The sequence below is a fragment of the Pyrus communis genome, chromosome 15 (genome assembly GCF_963583255.1).
Source record: "Pyrus communis chromosome 15, drPyrComm1.1, whole genome shotgun sequence".
Classification (NCBI taxonomy): domain Eukaryota; kingdom Viridiplantae; phylum Streptophyta; class Magnoliopsida; order Rosales; family Rosaceae; genus Pyrus; species Pyrus communis.
In genome coordinates, this window is record NC_084817.1 from 3,112,870 (window position 1) to 3,137,449 (window position 24,580).

The 24,580-nt window shown below is 37.5% G+C and overlaps 4 protein-coding genes and 1 pseudogene across 5 annotated transcripts; 4 read left to right on the forward strand and 1 right to left on the reverse strand.

The window, feature by feature from the left end:
- The first annotated feature begins 42 nt into the window (after nucleotides 1–42).
- Nucleotides 43–1,437, forward strand: LOC137718112 (pentatricopeptide repeat-containing protein At3g29230-like; annotated as a pseudogene).
- Nucleotides 1,438–7,196: 5,759 nt separating this feature from the next.
- LOC137717427 (probable protein phosphatase 2C 60) lies at nucleotides 7,197–12,236 on the forward strand. Its single transcript, XM_068456793.1, has 11 exons — nucleotides 7,197–7,652; nucleotides 8,230–8,352; nucleotides 8,993–9,056; nucleotides 9,262–9,370; nucleotides 9,655–9,808; nucleotides 10,347–10,472; nucleotides 10,696–10,819; nucleotides 11,068–11,144; nucleotides 11,355–11,407; nucleotides 11,560–11,614; nucleotides 11,754–12,236. The coding sequence occupies exons 2-11, from the start codon at nucleotides 8,236–8,238 to the stop codon at nucleotides 11,976–11,978; spliced, it is 1,104 nt and encodes a 367-aa protein (XP_068312894.1). The 5' UTR covers nucleotides 7,197–7,652; nucleotides 8,230–8,235; the 3' UTR covers nucleotides 11,979–12,236.
- An 811-nt stretch (nucleotides 12,237–13,047) lies between these two features.
- LOC137717968 (uncharacterized) lies at nucleotides 13,048–15,357 on the forward strand. 2 transcript variants are annotated; one of them, XM_068457490.1, is made up of 4 exons: nucleotides 13,048–13,560; nucleotides 13,649–13,869; nucleotides 14,830–14,900; nucleotides 14,990–15,357. In XM_068457490.1, the coding sequence occupies exons 2-4, from the start codon at nucleotides 13,762–13,764 to the stop codon at nucleotides 15,276–15,278; spliced, it is 468 nt and encodes a 155-aa protein (XP_068313591.1). In that variant the 5' UTR covers nucleotides 13,048–13,560; nucleotides 13,649–13,761; the 3' UTR covers nucleotides 15,279–15,357. The 2 variants fall into 2 exon arrangements, with proteins under 2 accessions (XP_068313591.1, XP_068313590.1); XM_068457489.1 differs by having other exon boundaries at nucleotides 13,049–13,869.
- On the reverse strand, nucleotides 15,345–19,641 carry LOC137717966 (pentatricopeptide repeat-containing protein At4g31850, chloroplastic). Its single transcript, XM_068457488.1, has 2 exons — nucleotides 15,952–19,641; nucleotides 15,345–15,870 (listed from the first exon to the last, which is right to left on the reverse strand). Exon 1 carries the CDS (start codon nucleotides 19,334–19,336, stop codon nucleotides 15,992–15,994), a length of 3,345 nt encoding a protein of 1,114 aa, XP_068313589.1. The 5' UTR covers nucleotides 19,337–19,641; the 3' UTR covers nucleotides 15,345–15,870; nucleotides 15,952–15,991.
- Nucleotides 19,642–21,084: 1,443 nt separating this feature from the next.
- Nucleotides 21,085–24,145, forward strand: LOC137718210 (uncharacterized). The gene is made up of 6 exons (XM_068457711.1): nucleotides 21,085–21,418; nucleotides 21,530–21,585; nucleotides 21,777–21,831; nucleotides 22,269–22,349; nucleotides 22,438–22,688; nucleotides 23,915–24,145. Exons 1-5 carry the CDS (start codon nucleotides 21,223–21,225, stop codon nucleotides 22,671–22,673), a joined length of 624 nt encoding a protein of 207 aa, XP_068313812.1. The 5' UTR covers nucleotides 21,085–21,222; the 3' UTR covers nucleotides 22,674–22,688; nucleotides 23,915–24,145.
- The last annotated feature ends 435 nt before the right edge of the window (nucleotides 24,146–24,580 follow it).

The window sequence follows — 24,580 nt, forward strand, 5'->3', positions numbered from 1 at the left end:
CCGTTTCGCCCCGAAAAGCCATTGTGAGTTCTGGATGTTGAGATGGCTTCTGTGACCTGCAACTTCACTTCCCTCTCGCCATCATCCGGTGGTTCGGACCAGCGAAGTTGGAACCAAATTGCAAGGAATCAGGTGGTGAAGGGGAACGTGGAGCATGCATTTCAATCATACATTGAGATGCAGAAACTTGGTTTCTCTGCTGATAACTACACATTTCCCCTTCTGCTCAATGCAGCAGGTAATACTTCTTTGCGTATCGGGTTAACGCTCCATGGCCGGACAGTTAAAACCGGTTTCTGCGACCATCTTTTCGTCCAAACTGCTTTGCTGAAGGACTCCTTGTTAATGCTCGTAAGGTTCGATAAAATGCCCGAGAGAGATGTGGGAGCCTGGAACTCCATGCTAGATGTGTATGCTTCTAGCGGCCAGATGGATAACGCAATGGAAATTTTCGATACAATGCCGTCACAAGACCTTGCATCCTTCAATATAATGATCTCCGGGTTTGCAGGCGCACAAAGCGTATCCTCTGCCAGAAGTATTTTCGATTGAATTCCTGAGAAAGATGTTGTCTCATGGAACGATGATATTGGCGTGCATGAACGGTGGAGACACGGCTGAAGCGGGAATGCCAGAGAGAAATGTCGTAACTTGGAACACAATGATAATGGGTTACTTAAACAACCAACTCTAGATCAACGCTATTGATTTGTTCTATGAGACGTCAAACCCGAGTATCTGACTGTGACCGGCGCTTTATCTGCCCGCGTTCACTTGGGATATCACTCGAAACAGGCGTAAAGATACACATACACTGAAATTCTTGAGCAGGCATCGAGTCCCCATCTGATAACCGCGCTGATAGACATGTATGCTAAGTGTGGAAGCATACACAACTCCTTAGAGGTATCCTACAAGTCGAAAAACAAGGACATCTACTGCTGGACTGCCCTAATTTCCGGGCTCGCGCTTCATGGTTTTGGGTACGCTGTTCTGAAGCTCTTCGACCAAATGAGAGAGAACTGCATTAAACCAGATGGCATCACCTTCATTGGGGTTTTAAGCGCTTGCAGCCATGCAGGTTTGGTGAAGGAGGGATGTGAAACCTTTTAAGCGGAGCCGGGCTCTTTGACTCGGCGCTGCACCTCGTCGAGAGGATGCCGCTTTGAGCCCGGCAAGTCGGTCTTGGGTGATCTGCTTAGTGCTTGTGTGATTCACCAGGACCTTGAAGCTGGGGAGAAAGCTATGGAACTTCTTGTGAAAAGGGGTTGTTGCTTGAGCGATGGGGAACACATGATGTTTTCTAACTTGTATGCATCTTGTGGTCAATGGGAAGAAGCAGGAAGAAGGAGAAATATGATGATCGGTTTAGGAATTGTTGAAGTCGAAATCAATGGCAGGTTTCACAAGTTTTTGGCTGGGGAAGGTTGGTGTTGAGTGAGGTTTACACAAACCCTAGCTGCAATAAGAATCTCAATATTAGTAGACATGGGTTAGGTCAATTAGCCAGGACAATTTGTGCTCTTCAATGCGTCTGAATTCAATACCTTTTATGACAATATCGTCTAGTAAATCAAATCCTAACTTAGGCATTTGACTTACATCAATGCTAATACATCATCTTCCCCTAAGCCATACCAAAAAGACCCAAATTTGACTCATGAGTCACAGTTATAACCGTCAATACTTCAGATCAGTTGATAAGAAATTTCAAGTCACGTGATAAGAGAGATAGATAAAAGAGGATGATTCAATCAATTATAAGACAAAAGTTCACTTTCATGACATAACATGAGGAGAGATTTCAAGTCACATCATTAAAAAGATAAACATAATATACAATACAAACGATCGCAAGACAAATTCTGGACACTGGTGGGATAGTTTTGAGTAACTTAGCTGCCATGGATGACCCTTTTCGCCATTAACAATTTGGGGTGACCAAGGGCTGGTTTGGTATTGCTGTGCTTTGAAAAAAAAACTGCTACTGCTGTGCTGTGAGAATAAGCTCGTTTTTGCTGCTTCACGTTTTCAGCTTTTTTACCCAAAACTGTGAAAATAAGCTGTTTTTAAGTGTTTACCAAACATATTTTTGAGCTCAATTTTTTTTATACCCATTTTTTATAAAAGCACATCAGCATCAAAGCAGTACTCAAACTACCAGCAGTGTATTTAGCCCTAAAATTTGAGGACCACAAGTTCCCATATAGATTTGTGCCATCTGCACCCACCAGGTGGAACAAAGAGATCCTTTACAACCTGCCCCAGAAGAACTTTGACGATTTTGAATATCTAATTATCCTACACAATATCCCTTTTTAAAAATTGTTTAATCAGATTCTGGTTATTAGGGATTTTTTTTTTAATTTTCTTCTAATCATTAAATAATCGCCACCCTCTCACGGACGCGAAGAGGGCGAAGAAGATAAATGCGGAGGGAAAGAGATGAAATGTACGAGAGACTTACCTATAGTTTAAAATATCCATAATATTATATTATCAATCCAAAACAATACAGGTGACGTTTTTAAGTATGCAAGTCTTTATTGCAGTATACACATTGGGTTGCCTGGACATTTGGTATCCTATCATATCTTTTGTCCAAAGTTGATCTTATAGTCTATAAACCAAACAATTAAAGCTTAAAGAATGAGTTAAAAAAAAATTGAAACTTTAGAACCACTTGAAATTGAAATTCTCTTCAGATCACATTTGGAGCTCACAAGCCGAGCAATTTAGGCTGTTCAAGAGAGAGAGAAATAAGAGTGTTGGAGAGAGATATTGTGTGTGAAGCTGAACAGTGAAATGGGTTAATAAGGACATCATAACTTAAATTGAATAGTCCAAAATTACTAGGTCCGTGAGCTTCGAAATGTGAAATTCAACGAGGATCTAAATCCCACGTTAAGAGACCAACTTATACATTTATACAACGACGTAATGAGTAGCGTTTGAATTACACTATGATAAACTTTATTTTGCATGTTCCGAGGACTAGAATTTTACCAATTTCATGCTATCCCTTTCTTTGCCTCTGAAAAAATTGGGAAAATTTTTTCTTGTGCCCATAACACAAGTGGTACATCACGTGTTATTAAATAAGTGGTGAAAAATGTTATTTTTTACGTTATTACTTTTTTAATACAAGAATCTCACCATTTGTATAAGAACACGTGGTATACCAGCCCGTGTTTTGATCATATTGAAAAATCTCTCTAAAGTTGGTCCATACAATTATTATAATGATTAATTGTTATTAGTGCTATACTTAGTGATAGATGCTCATGTTACTCCAAAACCATATGATAATGACTCTCTCAACAGTGGGATTCTCTATAAACTCTCTGTTACTTTATGTTTTTGACACAATGTTTTATAATGTTGGCTTTAGAATTGATGTCCAACTGTGAGGTAATAAAGAATCTATGAAGAACCACTTTTAAGAGAATCCCCGTAACATTTCTCTTCCCCGAATATTAAATATAAACCATGTCACGAATTCAAATATCATAAACAAAATTAACTACGTCTAAATGCGCGGTTTTGATTAACAATTTGATACTGCACAACGTAGCGAGTATTTGGTCCGTTGGAGGAAAACTAAAACATGGATGTGGTTGTATGCTTCTCCTTAACTTTTACTTTTATGGATTTTGAGCGTTGTTACGCGCACGAAGTGAACAACGATGTAGACATTCGGCTACAAAGTAAAATCTTTTCTTTCGAGAAACCCTACTTTTCTAAATGAGAAGTGCTACGAACCTTCTCACTTACGTTTGCATTTTAATTTTTTTACTTTTCTTAATACCACGTGTACTCCATTAGCATTCAACATTAAAAATTTTACTATATTAAAATTATATTATTTTATTCCTTTGTTAATGTAATTGAATTTGGTTTTCATGCTAGTAGCATATATGTGGCATGAGTAGCAGTGAGAAAGTTGGTAGCGCTCCCATTTCTAAATTTGAGATCAAATCTTGTGCACCTAAAATAGGTGTTGCCTCTTTTTGGCCTCAATCATTATTTGACACATATTAAGTTTATGACAACAGAGCTGGAAAAAGTTAAGTTTATAAACACGTGTCAGTCAATAATAGAGGCCATAAAGAGGCCACACCCATTTTGGGTGTAGAAGATTTGGTATCTCTAAATTTTGAGTATGAGAAATGCTAAGAAGACTCTCTCAAAGTAAAACTTTTTATAAACTCTCTATCACCTCATAGTTTAACGTTAATTTTCATGTCAACATTATAAAATATTGTACTAAAAACATGAAGTTGCAGAAATAGTCACTTTTGCATGAGTCTTCTTCACATTTCTATTTTGATTGTGACACGCAACGAGTAAGATACAGACAATGTACGCACTCTCGTTCCCCTCGACGCTAATCGAAAGACATGGATGGGGTTAGATCCGCACTTACGTTTACAACTTGCCATCCACATATTCTCAAGGAAAAACGACGGCCAATTACTAAAAACATGTTAGGTTACTGGCATATTTAAGGGGTTGGGACCATAAGAATTCAGCAGTCCAGTGACAAACTGACGTCGATGTCATACCGAACTCTACCTGCGACTTGACTTTTATCTATCTTTTTAATGAGGAGAAAATGATGCATGGTTCATTTGCACAAGAAATGTTTGGATGATGTGTTACACTACTTGCACAGGGGCAGATGTATAGGAAATGTTTGGATGATGTGCTAATCCATGCAACATGTCAGATCAGTTAAGTTGGCTAAAATATTGTGTTACACTCTTTGCATTCAGTGTGCCAGACATATATTGAGAGGTAATCTTCTGAGAACAGTCTAAATATTTGGTACGGGTCTCTTTTCTTCCCACCGAGTTGTTGATGAAATGACTATCACAAGTTGCTTTGAGAAGCCTAATAAATTATTTCAATAGCACTCATCAGATTGCATCGCATGTGTTAATACTTGTTGACATGTGTGTAGTTTGGTTCGACTACTAACACAAGCCCACCAAGTGTTCAATAAAATACCTTAGTAAATAAACTGAATTTTTTTACACACTTCCCTCTGTTTAAAAAACTTCAATCGTTAACACAAGACTCCCAATTGAATCTTGAATCCGCTGCTGCTTGCCTAAGTTCGATTTTTTCTAAACAATAGAAAAATGGAATGCCATCCAAGGGAGGTGACCTTGCTCATCAACGTTGTTCCTACTTTGGGTAACATTATATAAATAACATAATCGTTCCAAGCGAATAAATTATTTGGCAATTGACCGAAACGTATAATGCTTGAATACACAAAAATGTGAAGTTATTTCATTGTATAGTGAAAGCCACCAGCTGCATGTGGCTTAGAAATGCCTACAAATGGAAGGAAAGTTCGAGGCCTTTGTTTTGTTTGCTAAATGCTAAGGACTAAACAAAGAGGCTGGCTGTTACCTTATGTTTTTTGTATAATTTTTTTGATGGCGAGGTGCTGAAAATATATGTCCAATTACTAATTTATGAGTTGAGATCTTTTTTGAATCTGTGTCTTGTGTCAACGAATTTGGAAATTCGGACCACTTATTTTAAATTTCACGGTCCTCATTAGCCTATTCTACTGATCCACCTCACACAAACCAAGGATTCAGATCTTTTTTTCCCTCTTCAACGATCTGTATCTCTGCATATTTGGACTCCTTATTGTATAAAAATTTCTTCATGAAGTTACGTGATGATGACTTGCCTACAAATGGAAAGTGTTTTTTTTTGCTTGTTTGATTGTTTGTTTGTTTGTTTGTTTTTATGTTTAAGTGGGGGAATTTAATTGTCGAAATTATTTCATACATTTGAAACTTCCTATTTCCATGAGGTCGAAATTTTTAGTCATATTATTAGTTGTATATACAAAAATTTCTCCATGGTGCCACATGACCTACGAATGCTCTCCAAAATGCAGAAAACAACTTTCCTTCTCTGTTACACAAATTATGAATATTTTTATTTTTATTTTTATTTTTATTTTTATTATTTTTTAAAATTAGTTAATGTTTTCATCACGATAGTCCATCATGTCTGGGGTTGAGAAGGCTTACAGAAGCATTTCAACCTCTTATAACCATCATTGCATGTTTCATCAACGTCATAAACCGAACTCAAAACGGACTGTATGAAATACGGGCCTACAAAATGGTTTTGTTGCATGTATTAGTGGGTGGTTTAATAGGAAATTAATTGATAATTATCTATGTGCTGCCAGCTACCTGATTTAGAAATGCCTAAAAATGGACCAATTTTGCGATGAGTCATTTTCTCGTTGTTTTTGGTTATGCGCCGTATTTATAAGTCGGTGATTAATAGTTTAACAAATTTTTGCCTAGTCTTTCTGCCGACAAAGCCAAAAACTTGAAATACATTAGAAACTCCAAACGTCCAGTTCTTGGGAAATAGAAAGTGATTTTTTTCAGAGAAATTCTAGGCTCATATTTTACACGGTGAGTTTCGAGTTCGATTTTTGACGTTAGTATCATACGAGAATGGGCAAGAGAGAATGAAATGCCTATGTGAGATCCCGACTTTCGAAAATGCAGACTATCGTGATGAAACTGCTAATCGATTCCCTTCAAAATTAAATAGAAAGTGATTTTTATCTGCATTTGTTTTTGCTCATGTTTTTGTTTGTATCTTCTGAGGGAATATGATAAAATATCGAGATAAAATCAAGCAAAGAAAATAGAAAGGGGTAAAAATTAGAGTAATTTTACAAGTTACATGATTTCTTGTAAATTTTTACATGACATTTAATTAATGTACCAACAAAATTAAAAATGGACACTGCTATTCATACACTAGTAAAGAAGCTAAATGTGCCCGAGAAAAAAGACGACTCGAGAAACACTGTTTAACTTTATAATTTTTTTTATTTTATTTTTTGAACTAATGATATTATCTACATTAAGAGGGTGTGGATTTAACCTTACAATAAGCTAGTAATAACGTGGTTTAAATTCATCTATGGCGAGAATCGAATCTAAAACTTCTTACCTCATAAGTGAAGAAGAATGTCATTCGACGTAGTACTAAATATCTGTTTGATTTCGTACTTAAAAACACAAGAAAAAATACACAAAATTTCTTACAAAAGAAAATATAAATTACCCGAGATATAAAAACGGCTAACGGCTTGAATAAAAAGAAGTAATAAAATCCCAAAACTGCCAATTTATTTCCTCTTACGAAAACCACGAAATGTCCATGAAGAAGTTCATGAACAGTGTGAGCAGAAGAAATTACCCAAATTTCAAACGAGATTATTCTGTCTTCCAATAAGTCATCATCTTCACTCTCTCTTCCGATGATTTGCTCTTTGACTCTCCCTCCTCTTTCTCTCTCCATCCTCTGCCATTCCTGAAGAATTATTGTCACTCTCTCTCTCTCTCTCTCTCTACTCTCTTATCCCTCCTCTTGCCTGTTCGTTTTTTCTCAGATTCCGTCAAAACTTCGCTCGCCGGCTCTTTTGTCCAACATCTGCAAAACCCACTTCTCCACAAGCCCCAGCAACCATTCTTTCTGCTCTTTCTTCCACCTCCGATTCTGATCTGTTGCTCTGTACGGACTTCCCCCCCCCCCCCCCCCCCCCCGGGGCATGTGAAGGACCCTCAAGCATCTCAAGTGATACTATTCTCCATGTAAAAGTTTCTTCCTTGGCTTCATTTCATTAATTTTCGTGCAAATTGGCATCTGGGTTTTTCTTATTTATGGTTAATCTTGAATTTTTTTAATGTTTTTTTCCCGTTTGAATGTAAATTTTGCTTCATTTGATATGGGGTTTTCTCGTAATTTGTGCTTTATATGATCTTGGTGGTTTCCCGATTATCTTTCATAATTTCCAGTCCAATTTTTGCTTAAAGTTTGTGAATTTAATTCCTTAATCTGACTTTTTTTTGCTGCTTTTGAATATTTAGATCATTTGATCGTTACTTAGTTAAGTTTAATACTGGCGGATTGGCGGTGATCGAATTGATCCGGTCTCGAATAGTTTGGCATGTGAGATGATAACAGACTAACAGAGGAAGAGTAGTTGATACATCTGTGGTTGATTTACAAATTTTGGCAAATCCTTGCCATTTCTTTGGTTTCCTTGTGATTTATATCTATCTTCATAACCAAATAGCGATATCTTCGTAACTTGGTTTCTGGCTAATCTAGTTTTTCAGCATTGAATTGTGGATTAAAGTTTTTGATTGAGTTTTTATTTAATTTCAGATTGGAATGGGTACATATCTGAGCACTCCTAAAACTGAAAAGTTCTCGGAAGATGGCGAGAATGACCGTGTCAGATATGGTTTGTCGTCCATGCAAGGATGGCGTACCACAATGGAGGATGCTGTGAGTACATTTAACTTTCCTCTTCCTCTCAGAAGTTGTTTTGAGAACATAAATTCTTTTATTTCCATTCTCAGAAGTTTATACTTTTGTATCCTTTTCCGTCTTTATTTAGCATGCTATAGTTAGGATTCAACTGAATATGATATTCATTGACATGTTCAATTGATTGCATAACTCTAATTCCACTTGGCGGATTATTGCTGTCCTTTTAATTAGGATAGAAGTCAATTATCTTGTGGCATATGATGGTGCAGATAGAGGGTTGGGCGTGGCTACTCCTTGCTTGTAGCCTGGTAGTTTCCCGTGGTCTGTTTATTTGACTAGCCCTATTGGTGCCTTCTGCTTCTTGTAGAAATAATCCGGACTGTAGGGAGTAAGTAGTACTTTACAAAAACTGTTACTTGCTTCCCCAATTGGTAGAAACCATCCCACTTGGCTTTTCAAAATCTAGTTCTCTCTCTTTGTACGAAATCCTTTCCTTGTTTACTTTTCCTGATAAATTGTTGGAAAACTATACTCTCCTGCATTTATAAATTTTTTGCATCCTGTATAAGAGGAAATTGCAGTGATTACTTACTTTGTTTTCAGAAAATCGTGTCACATTATTAAGTGCTGTTGTTACTGTGATTTATTTTGTTAGCATGCAGCATATCCTGATCTGGATGCATCCACCTCATTCTTTGGTGTTTATGATGGCCATGGAGGTAAGAATTTGAAACTTTTGGTGTCGACATATGCACTAGAGCTAATATTGATTTTTCAGTTACTGTACCATTGTGGAGTCTCTCTCTCTTTCTCTCTCTCAAATGAATGCTTTCTGTTTATCAGATCTACATGGCACTTTTCAAAGTATTTAGCAATATTTACATTTATTGTATTATATCTGACCTAAATCCAATAATTTTCTAGGCAAGGTAGTTGCTAAGTTCTGCGCAAAATATCTTCACCAACAAGTACTCAAGAATGAAGCATATGCGGCTGGAGACATAGGAACTTCTGTTCAGAAAGCTTTTTTCAGGTTACTACCTTTGATCTACTTAAATTCAGTTGCCTTTTACTGTTTTCTGAGAGGAGGGGACGATTACAATTAGTCAAGCTATATCGTATTGGGCTGTTCTTTATGATAGCTTCAGCTTATTAAGCCAAAATATTGGCCATATGGTTTAAGCCTATATTGTCCTGGATCCTTGTGAGATCATAGATACTTGAGATGGTAATACTTTTATTACCTATCTTTATTGTTGTGGTCTTATGAATCTTTTTAATTTTGAAGTTGAAGATGTTGTTAGTTGGTTTATGCAGAATGGATGAAATGATGCGTGGACAAAGGGGTTGGAGAGAGTTGGCTGTTTTGGGAGATAAGATAAACAAGTTTACTGGCATGATAGAAGGGTTAATTTGGTCTCCAAGGGGCAGTGATGGTAATGATCAAGCTGATGATTGGGCTTTTGAGGAGGTAGGTGCTAGAACCATATAGTTCATTGACTTTATTGTCTCTTTTTGGAGCAGATTCTGATCTGCTTTATTGCATATTAAATTGACCACATGGATTCTTGGGTAATTTAGAACTTAATCATTTACTATTGCGATTCGTATGGTTAGAAGAAAACAGCAGTATACTTCCTGTAGGGGAAGGCAGATTGGAGGAAGGAAACCATGGCTCCATCCCTTTGTTGCAAATTTATAGTTCTAGACTGTAATGTTGAAATTTTTTCTCCTCGCTTTATATCCAAACAAGCCCAATAATTTCCCTCCTCTCAAACCAAATAGGAGGGAGAAATCAACTCCCTTTCCATCTGTTCCATTTTCCATTCCGATGAACATCTTAAACTGAACACAGTTTAGGATTGAAACCTGAGTCACCGAGAGATTATCTATAGTACATGGGGACATCCCTGCACACACCAAGAAATTATCTATAGTGCAAGTAATTTGTTTCATTTGGTTTCATAATGTCAAGGAATTCCATAATTTAAACGCAATTATGTTTTCAGGGGCCTCACTCTGATTTTACTGGTCCAACTTCTGGGAGCACTGCCTGTGTTGCAATTCTTCGAAACAAGCAACTTTTTGTGGCGAATGCTGGTGATTCTCGTTGTGTGATATCAAGGAAGGGTCAGGTAATTTATTATATTTCTGTTGTTTTTCTTTCTTGTTATGTTGATTGCTTAAAATAGATAATCAAGTCTTTTCATTTCTATATCAAATGGTTAAAAGTGATGAGAGGTCTAAATTCTAAGGCTATTTATATGTGATCCTATGTTTACAATTGAGAATATTTGTATATACTTGTTTCCCGCTGTAAATTGCATATAGTTTTCTGATGTCACTTCTATTTTTCAGGCATATAATCTGTCAAGGGACCACAAACCTGATCTTGAGCTTGAGAAGGAGAGGATTTTAAAAGCTGGTGGTTTCATCCATGCAGGACGAGTCAATGGAAGTTTGAACCTTGCAAGAGCTATAGGTAATTATTGTGCATGAATGCATTCTTAGTATAACACGGTTCCGAAATCTCAATTACATTTATATCCAAAGGAATTAAATTATGTTTTGAAATTTATGTTTATGGATGTATGGAACTTCCTTGGAATACGTTCAGTGTTGTGTTGTAAACTACATTGAGTGTTTTTGTGCATGCGCATATTTGTGGAGGGGGAGCTAAGTGCATAGCTTTTTATGTTCCTGTACTCATTAATTTTGCATATACTGCAGGTGACATGGAATTCAAGCAGAATAAATTTTTGCCAGCTGAAAAACAAATCGTAACTGCATGTCCGGACATAAACACTGTATGTATATACTTGCGACATTGAAAGTTTTCACAAGATATTTAGAAAAATATAGTAGTTTGGATAATGGCGGTTTTTGGGGGCTATCTACATTTTGGAGTTTCCCAAAATTGTTTGGTACATGTTTTATTATAAAAGCAAAAATAACTAACAGTTATTGGCTATTACTTTTGTCTTCCATTTTAATTTATTTACTTATTTTTTAATTAGGTTGAGCTTTGCGATGACGATGAATTTATTGTGCTAGCATGCGATGGCATCTGGTATGCGTCTTTAACTTTTCTTTCTTTATGTTCATATTTTTGTTCAATATATCCTTGCTGATATAATTCTGCTTTTGATAACTCAGTTTAATGTTTTTAAGTTATGGTATGATTGTCGGAAATTGAGTTGATATTTTTGTTACTTCTTACAGGGACTGTATGTCTAGCCAGCAAGTGGTAGATTTTGTACATGAACAACTATTGTCTGTGAGTGCATGTTTCTCTTTCTTTTCTTTGGTTTTCCTGGTTTGAAAACAAGGACAGCACTTTCGCAATGCAGTTGAAGTGGTTCCATATAGAGCGATATGTTGCTTGGTATGACACTTTATCATTGTAAATCATGCAGGAAAGCAAGCTATCTGCGGTGTGCGAGAGAGCCCTTGATAGGTGTTTGGCGCCATCGACTGCTGGTGGTGAGGGATGCGATAACATGACCATGATCGTGGTGCAGTTCAAGAAGCCCAAACAGTCGACTGAGTCTGAGGGTGGGCAATCCTCATCAGCTGAAGAAGCAGGTGGAAGCGATTCAAACGGAAGTGATTCAAAGGCAGATGAAAGTGAATCGAAGTAGTGGCCCGCTTTGTACCTTGAAACTAGTGGAGAGATTTGCATCACGTTTTTACTCTCAGAAGAAATGTGAATCTCAGATTGGTAATTGTAGATTGTTTAGCCTGGAAAAAACAGGAAAACGAATGGATCTTTAGCGATTTAGATAAAACTCGTTTTTGTGCTCTTCGATGTTTGTTTTTTCGGTTGAAACACACGTTGAAATAGTATGTACAGATTATAACAAAGTACCACCAGAGTGTTTGAATGTAATCTTAATATATCTTTGAGCTGTTCAAGTAAAAATGATGTGAAGTGTTTTTCTGTTTCACTGTCACTATACCATCTGGATAAAAGTGTGTTTGCACTTTGCAGTGTGCTGCGATTTCAGAAGCAGTCATGAACAAACCGGGTTGGGACCAATTTGCCAAACGGGTTTGCAGCTTCGACTGTCTGATGTGGCATAGGGCCATTTAGACTAGCAAGACACAATATCCGATATGGTGCAAGAGGTTTTGAATTCAAATTCCATTTGCGAGGAAGCAGGATATCGATGAGTAACTCAATAGAATTGAGTGAAATTGATGAGTTTGAAACATAAAGGACCAAAGTGACATTTCAAAACTTAAAAAGACCGTTTGTGAGAAAAACCTCAGATTTTAAGAAATCACATCTCAGCTCTCAAAAGCTCTAGAAGGGGAAGGACAAAAAAAAAAAAATGACAAAATATTAGAACGAGAACAACACTAAAGCTTGTTTCACTAAATGAGATAGACTTTATTCCAGAACGATATTGCGTTTGGTTTTATGCCAAGTTTTCTATTAGTTTCAAGTACTCTATATCTTTTCTTAAAATCCTTTTTCAAGTATTCATAGATCTTCCTTTACTCTTTTATAACAAAATACTATTATAAAAAAAAATTAAAAAATTAACAACGTGTCCTAAATCTGAAATCTGAAATTTCAAGGAGGGTATTTGGTAATTTTAACACTTCACCATCTCAAAGCCCCATTGGTAAAGCCCTTCTCAGCTAGAAGCCTACAAACTGCAAAAAAGCAAACAGCTGGCTAGTCTTGATGTATTAAGCTGCACTCTCTCTCTCTCTCTCTCTACCCACCTCACTCCTCTCTCTCTCCCCAAAATGTCCCCCCAGCTGGACAGGAAGGACGGATACTGGTCTTCAAATGTCCTCCAATCCAACTGCCACCCACACCTTTCTCCTCCAACCCAAAACTTTTTTCACCTTCCACAATTGCCCTTCTGTAACATTCCATCTTCAGGCTCTTCATCACTCATTTACTCTGTATTCTTTGTCTCCCACCTCCATGGGCCTTTTCGGGTTCTCACAACCCAGAGAGTTTCTTCTCACAGACCCAAAAAAGAAACAGACAGATGTCCATATGTATTCTGTATACACACAAAAACCATCTCTCTCCATAATTTCATTTATTTATTTGTTGTTGTTTCTCCTCCCCCTCCTCCTCTCTCTCTCTCCCTCCTTGTCTCTCTGGAATCCAAAACCTTATCTCCTTTTTCGATTTGGCTTTTCATTTCCTTTCCTTAATCTCCAAGGTTTTTATCTATTTTTTTTTTACCAGAATTTGAGGTAGGGTATTTTTTGGTCTATAAAAATAAGATTTTTATTTCCTGATTGGATGTGGATTTTTAATTTTTTCACTATTTAATGGTCAAAGATTGGAGCTTTGAGCAGGAGATGAAAAGGGTTCGACTGGGTTTCGAATTTGGTCGCTTTTCTCTCTTGAATTTTGTTGGGTTTTTGTGATTAATTTGGGAATTGAAGAGGAAGATGAAAAGGACTGCCGGCAATTGTAAGCAATCTCAGCCTGCTGATGAGGAAACTAGGACAAAGTTCAGACATGAAAGTCTTCTGCAGGATTACCTTTTACGACGAAAGGTTAGTTTTTGTTCTGACTTTTGTTTTGGTCTTGCTTTTCTTGTTGCAATTCTCTTGCTAATTATGTTTTTCTCAAGTCTTATTGAAATCCTTGTATGATTAAGGGAGTGTATTCAATTCAAATTTTGAGGGAGATCAATTCTTTTAATTAATCTAGGTGTATTTAATCAGGATTTTAAGTAATTTTTTGAGATTCAACGTGTATTCAATAAGGATTTTAAAGAGGTTTTATAACATTCTAGGCAGTATTCAATTAGAATTTGATTTTAAAGAATTTGAAAAAGTTGAGAAATCAGAGGGAATTGGAGAAATTTCGTAATGTATTTGAAGCATTCACAAATCTCACGTCTCCTCATCAGATTTTGAGGGAATTAAATCAAAATTTTACATGGAATCTCAACAAATTAATTAAGTTTTATAAAACTCCATGGAATTATAAGTCCATTTAAATCTCTCAAATTCCTAATTGAATACACCTCTTTAAGTGTTGATTTGGATTAGTTTTCTTTAATTGTGGTGTTTGTTTTACCTTCTAGTTAGTTTGTTGTCATTGAGAAAACAAGATTTGAGAACAAAATCGAGAGACTGAAAAACCAAACTCAATTTTAGACTGACAATTGTTTATCTGACAAGATGATATGTGATCTACTTCAATCTACTGGAAAGGGGATTCGAACTTGGCTCGAGTTGGCGGGCACACTACCATGACCAACTTACTAACGCACAGTTGTTACGGGGATTTGAACTTGGTCCGAGGTGGCGGGCACACTGCCATGACCAACTTACTAAAGCGCATACTAACAGTTGTTTTCGAGTATCTGAAATACTTGTTTACTATATAGTTTGGAAACAATGGATTGAACACTATGATGGAAGAAACGAAATTAATTGGGTTCGAATTTGTGCGGTTTTGATTGTATGAATAAAAGATGAACATTGTTTCTTTTTGTGTTCTGATAGGAATTTGTATCAAAGAAACAGATGATGCAAGCTGCGAAGCAGAAAAGAGACATTCTTTTGGCGGAAATTCGGTATGATTTTGTTCTTCTGGTTTCTCTGTATTGCAATGCTATCTGTCCGCAGGTAGGATACTAATTTGCTTCTCTCTTCGGAGTTTCAGATTTTTGAGACGAAGGTATAGCCATCTGCTGAAGATAAAATCAGCAGAAACCGAACCAGAAGTCCGACATCAGAATTCTGATGTACAGCCTAAGAAGTTGGCAAAGAAGAAAAAAGATGCTAATGAAGCTGTTGTAAATAAGCCCTCTCGTGCCTCGCCGGAAGGAGGAGGAGTAGAACACATTGTTTCGGAGCCCGTAAGAGTAGAGAAGAAGCGTAAAAATCATGTAGTTAATGGCAGAAAGGTTCGGAAGAAAAAAATTGCGGTGCAAGATCATCTGAATGTTTAAATTACTCATAGTGAAAGCCGAAGGCCTTGAACAATCTCATTGTCATTGCGAAAGATATAAATATAATTGATCTTTTTTTCGGTTTTATTACGTGTGTGGTCATGTCCTCGATGCGGTGAATGTCCGAACGTTATTAGGATAGTATCCTTCTTGCTGGATTACGGATTAGTAAACGTGTCATATTATATCAGATACTCACTCTCAATGCAACCTGGGATGTCATCATTTAACATTTTGGTCATTCTTCGGGGGCAGTTCGTGCAAAACCCTCCGAAGAAATCTTCACAAAACAATCTCAGCAAGACGAAATATGAACATTATGTACGCAATAGCTTCGTATAATAATCTGTTTATGCCATTACAGAATATGATTTAACTGTATTTGACATAGCAGGTGTGAAAGAGGTAAACTAGATACAGCATTTACACTTATATGTTAACAACAGAAACCGTACAAAGTATATCGGTGGCCAAAGATAATACCGAATACATGTTACTTCCTCGCCGATACACATGTACGCTCAGAAGCAAACATCAATGCTGGAAAAGTGAATGTGTATGCGTTGAGTTGAATTGTAGCAAAATCATCACCCTGGAAAACAGCTGGGTTCAGACAAAAGTTTGAGAGAAACCCAAACACACCAGAATTTGTAATTTGTGTTAGAACACGTACCGCAGATACAGAGACAAGTCAGACGTGTATCTCTTGTAAGTCAAGTTTGGTTGGGAAGCTGTGCAAATGTTCCTACATTGGGGCTGCAGCCATCAACCATCATGTTCTTGTAAACTGCATAAGCATGATCTGGATCCCCGGATGTGCTATACAGTCGAATGAGAGCATTGTAGGTAAACACATCAGGTTCAAGACCTACAAGTTGTAGTTCTTCATAAATCCTCCCAGCTTGCTCCACCATTCCAACAAGTCCGAGATTGAGTATTAGCAAATTGTATGTGTAAAGATCAGGAGCGATTCCTCTAGTTCGCATTTCATCATAAAGAGTGAGTGCTTCCTCTACCCTCCGTGATCTTCCAAGTCCATTTATCATAAGGTTGTAAGAAACCGAGTCAGGATCGAGGCCACTTTGTTTTAACTCCTCAAAATAGTCCATGGCATCATCCACTCTCCCTGCCTGGCAGAGGCAATCCACAAGAATGGTGTAAGACTTCAGGTCAGGTCTTATCCCTTCTTTAATCATCCTTCTAAATAAGTCACAGGCAGCTTCCACATCACCTGTTTTCGCAAACCCATTTATAAGAATATTAAAAATAGCAGAATTAGGTTTGCATCCATAGTCGGCCATCTCATCAAAGAAATGCATTGCTTCGTCTAGTCTTCCTGACTTGAAAAGTCCATCTATGAGAGGACCATATGTACAAGGAGAGGGAGAGAAATCACCACTTACGAGATCATAATACAAATCTATAGCACTATCCACGCTATCAGATTTCACAAGACTGGAGATGACTATATTGTGCGTTACGGTGTTAGGCTTGCATCCCCTAAAAATCATCTCCTCGTACAATTCAAAGAGTTCGGTGATGTTCCCAGACTTCCCATGAGCATCAAGGAACAAGTTATAGGTGAATACATCGGGGGTACAACCACCATTCTTCATCTCCTTAAATAGATCCCAAGCTCTTTCAGCAGCATGATCTTTCAGAAGCCATTCAATCAAGTAGTTGTATGCTTCTAGTGTTGGCTTAATTCCAAGAGTTTTCGTAAATTTCTCAAATACCTTATGCGCATCAAAAGCTTTCCTTTGCGTACACAAAACTCTAAGTAGAGGAATCAGTACAGAGTCATCCCGGCAAATCCTATCAGAGATCAACCTTTCAGCAAATAAAATGGCTCTGTCTATTTCAGCTTCAATCAAAATCCCTCCCATTAAATCTTCCCAAAAAGGCCTATCTGCTCGTACCCCAACCTGATACACGAAGTTCTCAGCAATTTTGAAAGCATCCTCAATACGCCCATCCTTTACTACCCCAGGTAGGAGGGTACACAATGTTATATGATCAGGAAGTAGTGATTTCTTCATCTGATGGAAGAACCAGAATGCATAATCAATTCTGTTTTCTCTGATTAAGCCGTAAAGTATAGTATTATAGGTCAGAACATCAGGACTGCAACTCATTGTGGTCATTTTGCAGAACATTTTCAAGGCCAGAGTAACCTCGTCATTCTTGCAAAGGCAGTTCAGGAGTGTGTTGAAAGTTATTGTGTTTGGAGGACACCCTTGTTCGGCCATATTCTCAAACATTTCAATGGCCTTTTCGACTTCTCCATCTTTCCCTAATGCAGCGAGTAATGTGTTGTAGGTCACAACTGTTGGAGTGAGCTTCATTTCCTTCATTCTGTAAAACATTTGCCATGCTTCATCCACTCGGTCAGCCTTGTAAAGCATGTCAATCAAAGAATTAACAATAATTACATCTGCTTCGCACCCATTTCTTTCCATCTCCAAGAGTAACTCGATGGCATCATCTATTTGCCCCACCTTACTATAGCACTTCATCATCATGTTGTAAGTTACTGAATCTGGAGAAAGCCCGTAATATTTGAGCTCATTATAAACATCCTGCGCCTCTTGAAGTCTACCCTCTTCAGCAAGACTGTACAAAGATGCATTACAAGCAACAATATTAGGAACAATGCCTTTATTTTTCATCTTCTCAAAGGCCTCCATAGCTTTGCCAGAGTCGCCACACTTTCCATAGTAGTCAATGAAAAGGATGTATGTGTAAGCAGTAGGTGGAACACCCAGACAGTCAATACTATTGAAAAGCTTCAATGCCTCGTCCAACCTACATAACTGCAGAAGTCCACCAATTAAAGTGTTGTATGTATGAAGATTCGGCGAGACCCCTTGTTTTCTCATGGTATCCAACATATTAAATGCTTCGTCAACATTTCCAGCTTTGCATAAAGCATTGACAAGTATGGTGAAAGTAACCACATCCGGAGCATAACCGTCAGCTTCCATTTCACTCCAAAATTCTTTCACTGTGTCCAAGTCTTTACCGTCACTAAACTTATCCAGCAAAGTAATGTAGGTTACTTGGTCAGGCTTATGACCACTAGCCTTCATTTTTACAAACAACTCCTTAGCCTTGTCAAGTTTACCTGCATTACAAAGAGCATCAATGAGAACGGTGTAAGTCACAACATCGGGGCCACATCCCTCATCATCCATTCTCTTAAAAATCTCATACGCTTCGTTAATTTTCCCCGCCCTCCCAAGTACTCTAATGCATATAGTAAAAGTATAAACATTAGGCCTCAATCCCAAAATTTCCATCTCATTTAGCAAGCTCATAACAGTTTTAACATCCCTTCTTTTCCCCAATGCCACCATAAGTGCCGAGTAAGTCTTCAGACTTGGCTTAATCCCTTCTGAAACCACTCTTTCATAAACCTCCAAAGCCTCCCTACAATATCCAGACTGAATAAGATTATAGATCAACCCATTGTATGAATACGCATTCAATACAAACCCCGCTTTTCGCATCACTTCAAGAGCGAAGGGCGCCTGTCGAATACCACCTCGTACATCAAGACCCTCAAAGATAGTAAGGTAAGTGTCCAAACTCCTATTTATGATCTGCTTCTGCATCAAATCAAACACATAAGCCATATCCTCCACTCTCCTATCAACCCCCAAGACTTCAAGCATGTAATTGCAAGTTTCAGTGGTGTGAACAACACTAGGCAACTCCGCAAATGACTTAAACAATGCTAAAGCAGATTTCGGGTCCGAAACTGACTTCAAAACCCTCATGACTTCCTCAGAAGAAACCGAAATTTTCAGGTTTTTCTTCCCCACCACCATCTCCTCCTCTGACCTTTTCATCACAAACCCACAAAAACCCATCCCTTTTTTTCGCTTTTTCGTCAAGTTTGACAAAGACCCACATCCCCAAACATTCAACTTCCCAAAGTTTCGAGCTTTCAGCGAACCCAAGTGGCTTATAGCAAATATCCTATTGTCAGTGAGAGCAACACTGTAATTTACGCTGCTACAGCACATGCTTGAAGAGCAGACAATCAACAATTCCATAGATAATACACTTTATGAGCTAAAGAATGAGAAACTCACAGAAATTGAAGACGGATTTTTCATTTTGTTAGTTGAATTTCTGCTGAGAAAGCAAATAAATGTGCGCGCGTTCCGCTGCTGAGAGAGAGAGAGAGAGAGAGAGAGAGAGAGAGAGAGAGAGAGAGAGAAAGCAGAAGGGTTGCTGCTATGGAGGAAGATAGAATCGACTATGGGTTCGTTGAAGTGGGAGTTTGAAATTGGAGAAGGTGTTGGGGTGAATTGGGTAGCCCTCCCTCCATTGATGCAGGCTGAAATGTAATCATGTATGGGGGGGTGTGGTGGGTTTTGGATATTTTTGTTGTTTTGTTTGGCTCCAAATTCATTTTCCCCCTTCTCAGTAAGAAAACAAAATTTAGAAAAGAGAAAAAACATGAAAAACTCAATTATGATTTGTAGTTTATGCCAATTTTTTATATATTATTTTATTTATGGCTAATCTCTAAATTCATATATTACAGATTCATTAATTCGTTCAAATTATAGTAGACGACTAATGATTAGCACTAATCTTTGTATTCAGCTATATTATAACTTAATGAACTCGTAATACTACGTAAGCTGAGGTGTTGTTGGAGTGGTTTAGGATGACATTTTGTTAGTAACTGTGTCGATCTTTAACCCTGATTCACTCGGTTGTTTGTTAGTTAACTTGGTTAGTCCTCGGTGTGGGCTTTCCTGTTGTCTTTCGGCTTTGTCTTGGTGTATTTCCAGATTACCCAAAAAAAAAAAAACACACACACAATAGTTTTCGCTTGCATCGTTCGAATATTTCACTCTCAATCGTCTTTTCATTAGGAAAGATTTTAAAACTCTATTTGCACTCTTTTTCCGTTACAACATTTGAATTAAAAATCACTATATTTCACTGTTCTAAAAATCTCTGCTTAGGCCCGATCTAGGCGCTAGGCAGCTAGTCTACCGCCTCGATTAATGTCTAGGCGTTTGAAAATTAAGAAAGGGTGCCTAGACCAGTTGAGGCACCCCCCTAGACCACCTAGGCACCCGTCTAGCCCGTCCAGACCCGCTAGGCACTTGCCTAGGTTGCAATTTACTTGGACAGAAAATAGATAACTTTCAATTTGCATTTAATTATTTTTGAATAAATTGTAAGAGACTTGTTGAATACTTAAATGAGCACACACTATATGTTTGTTCCTTATGTTTTCATTATGTTCAAATACTTCAAAATACATATGTCATTCTATTTTGTAGTTTATGATAAAATTATATATATTTTAAGTATAAACAGACACTTATTTACACGAAATATAATGGATTTACATAACTATGCCTAGTCTGCCTAGGCGCCCGCCTAGACCCCACCTAGCCGCCTAGGCGCTAGGCCCCAGCCCGCCGTCCGACTAGCACCTAACGTCTTTTAGAACCTTATAACGATTATTTTTACAAAAAAATTCATTAAGATTGAGTTTGTTTAGGCAATTAATGATAGTAAATAGATAGACAATTCGTAATTCGTATATCGAATTTGTCTATTTGTTTTTATATATTTAGATAACCAAATGATCTCATTTTAAATTAGTTTTGTACATAAATAATCTTTACAACGTAATTTATAATAAAGAGTCGTTGCGCACTCTTGTCCCTAAATTGCCACCATAAACACCGATTTCATATCTCAAATCCCCCCTTCATTTTTGGCACTAAACTCAAAAGCCCTAGCCCCCTCAAAAACTCGACATTTACTTCCTCCTCCTCCTAACTTGGAAATTTCGCTGTCTAAATCTGCCACCCCACACCCTCTGAGTTTATATACTCTTCTATTTCTCTGTCACAGCCCCACATAGATTTAGAGAGAGAAAGATATAGAGAGCGAGAGACGGGGAACAATGGAAGGAAGCTCTATAATACCAGATTCAGTGATGGAATCAGTGAAGAAAACCTTGGGGGACGTCGAAGAACTTCGACCCCACCTCCTCCAGTTCCTCTCACTCGCCGACGCCGACGTCCTCGCCGAAATGCCGCCGCTCGACCGCGCCCACTCGCTGCTTATGCTCTCCAAGGCCACCACCCTCCTCTTCGCCTGTAAGTCTTCGCCTTCCTTCACTCAATTTTCAGTTAATTCCGATTTGATTGCGGTTTTTGGGTAACCCAGTTCGAATTTTAGTTGAATTTTTGTATTTTTTGGTTTTACAGTGAGGCTGAGGTGCACTGGAGTAAACCCATTTAACCATCCAGTCAAAACGGAGTTCGTAAGTTTGCTAATTTTTGTATATTTTTTAATCAAATTCTTGAAATTTATCGAATTTATGTGGATATTGTTTCTGGGTTTATGCATGTCTGTGTGTGTGAGTTCATGGTTTTTGAGATTGTCGGATTTGCGTAACTGTTTGAATTGGGTGAAGTTGAATGTTTTTCTGTTTTTGTTGTCTCATTTATGTAGGATAGATTAAAATTGTATGAGGAGAAGCTTGAGAAGTTGGTGGATTTGAGTAAAGGTACTTGCTTTTCTTTTGGAAGTGCCATTATTGATAGATCGATTTGTATATTGTAGTATCGAGATATGCTAAGTGCAGTCGCCCGCGCCTAGTGAGTTACCGTTAGTAATTGATTTGGGATGCTGTCATTCGAACTCAGTGTTGTGTGGGAGACTGTGATTAGCATTTTCCTTTTTGTCCGTCCGTGACTGTAGATTGAGGTGCTGCCATTCGCGCATGTGTCATGTGGGCGGCTGTGCTTAGTGTTCTCCTTGTTGTCTCAAACAATGCCGCAACCAAGAAGGACGTTACAGATTGAAGCTATGCATGACATATATCCTGGATATCGTGTTTCATGTGTTTTACATATTGAATTGTTTGCAAATTTCCATTTTTACTTATGATTGTTTGACTGGTGGGTTGTTTATATTCTTATTGACAATTTGATTTTGTTCAAGCTCCTTTGCGACCGTCTACTACTTTAAATCATCAGGCAGCTACCCGTTTCATCGAGCATTCTTTGCCAGACCTCACCTCTGGTAAGTTGGTCATTTACCTTTTATGTCAGTATCGTCACTTTTTAAACACCTTGATATCATTCCACTCAATAATAGTTGATTTTTTCAGATCAGAGGCAAAGTATGAGAGCCATTAGCAAAGGAGACGGGCCAACCATGAAGTATCTAGAAAGGAATGCCCCAAAGAAAAGGAAATATCAATCCCCTAATAAACAATCAGTTCAATCTGCTGCCAAGGAATTCCTTGAGAAAGCAGCACGAGAGATTCTTGGTGATAATGAAGGTGGTCTGAAGGGACCTATACAGATCAGCAGTTCAGATGAAGAGGATGTATCCATGAGCTGATTTCTGATTTTCCCGGTAGAACTCTTTTCTTAACTCTTATTCACGTTATGGTTTAATTTCCTCGGTTATTTCAGCTGTTTCAAGTTCATTATGGTCATCTAGCTTTCAATATTACAGAGTCATGTGCCCGTGTCAGTGTTATTGGACATTGGTATAGCAATACTTGTGCTACTTGTCTAAAATCTGTATACACGTTGCTCGTTCAAAATGGGAAGACCAAGGATTTGATATATCCATAAATTGTTATGTATAACTGATAAGATTTCGTTATTGATGATTGAGTTGCTAATAATTGTAGTTTTCAGGTTTGGAATAACTATATATTACAAGTAAATTTGTTATTGCTACCAATGCAAGTCATTTTTTGTTATTAACCACTTAAATAGTATTGCTATCCTTCCACACCTAATTCTGATTTTGATGATCGGTGCAATTTGGGGGGATTACAAATCACTATTTGTCACCAATGGGAATTTAATAATTCAAACCGATCTGGAAATACATGGTGCTATACTTATTGAAAGTCTATGAACTTTAAGGGAAATTTATTCCCACGGGGACTCCCCATATGGGATATAAAACTATTGATGACAGGCAGTACCATAGCTAAATACGTAGGTTTAGGTATGAATGAGCTGTTGCTTTGTAATCATATAAAATTGTTGGCATTTACAACTTGATATGTGTGCCATATCCAAATATTCGTATGAAAGTGAATCTAGTCTACGACTAGATTTGCCGTAGTTATGAGGATTTATAACTAGGACCGTAGGACACACACATGTTTTGAAGTGATTGATGTATAAGATGGTGTTTGAGACATGTCCTACCATCTATTACGATCGGATGGTTCTATTTCTCAATCTTTCTGACTTGCTTCTACGGAACCAAGGTCTTGCTCCTATGGAACAGAGGTCGAAAAGATTGAGAAAAAGATCACCTTGATTTGGATGGTGAAAATAGATATGTTGATGCACGTAAACACACGCTTGAAATCAGGTTTTCCCTTAATTCTGGAGAAGTCAAGGAATCAAGGCACATAATTTAATCCTACTTAAAACTCACTAATCAGAATTGCTGATGTTGCCCTCACGTTTCCAGTTAGGCCATCGCGTATGAATCGTTGTGAACTGCTTGTAAAAGTAAATTATCTTAATCTTTTTGTTCCTTTATACCAAGTTTGAAGAGATTTAAGTTTCATCTTCTTTTGACCATCTTCGTTCTTATCTTTACTTTCACAGGGTTGCGTTGCGGAGACCAGATTTGCTCTCGTTTTGGAATGATCCGTCATCCGTCCTCTCTGTAGTGCTTTTGCGTTTTCTTTCTTTTCCATAGTGCAAGTTTTTGTGTTGTTACCTTTTGATTAGTAGAAATGTAGTCGTAATTTACCAGACGAATGTATCAGCATCTTATTATGTCTTGAACGGGAAGGTGTTGCTTGGAGGAATGTGTTATCCATATACATGTCTTTATATATCATGACTACAACTCTGGATTAAATTTTGAAGACAATTAGAATACTATATAATATGACTGGCAATGCTGAGGTTTTATGATGATATTTGTACAATTTTTGAACTGTCGGTTAAGAGTTTGTCTGGAAGTGTTTTTAAAAGACTGAAAGAGCTTTTAGAGCAAAAATTTCAGAATTCACTTGTATTTTTACTAATGATTGGTTTTAAAAATTAAAAGCACTTTCAATCATTAACAAAAATGTTATAAGCCATTAAGAATGGTCTTATAATATATTGAGAAATTATAAGTAGAATGGTCTTATCATATATTGAGAAATTATAAGTATCTTTTTTATTAAAATTTGAAGTTGTAAATAGCAAAATCAATCATAAATTTCAAAGTAACAGGCGAGACCAACCTACAAAAACGAAGTGGTCCCTTCGTAACCAGTC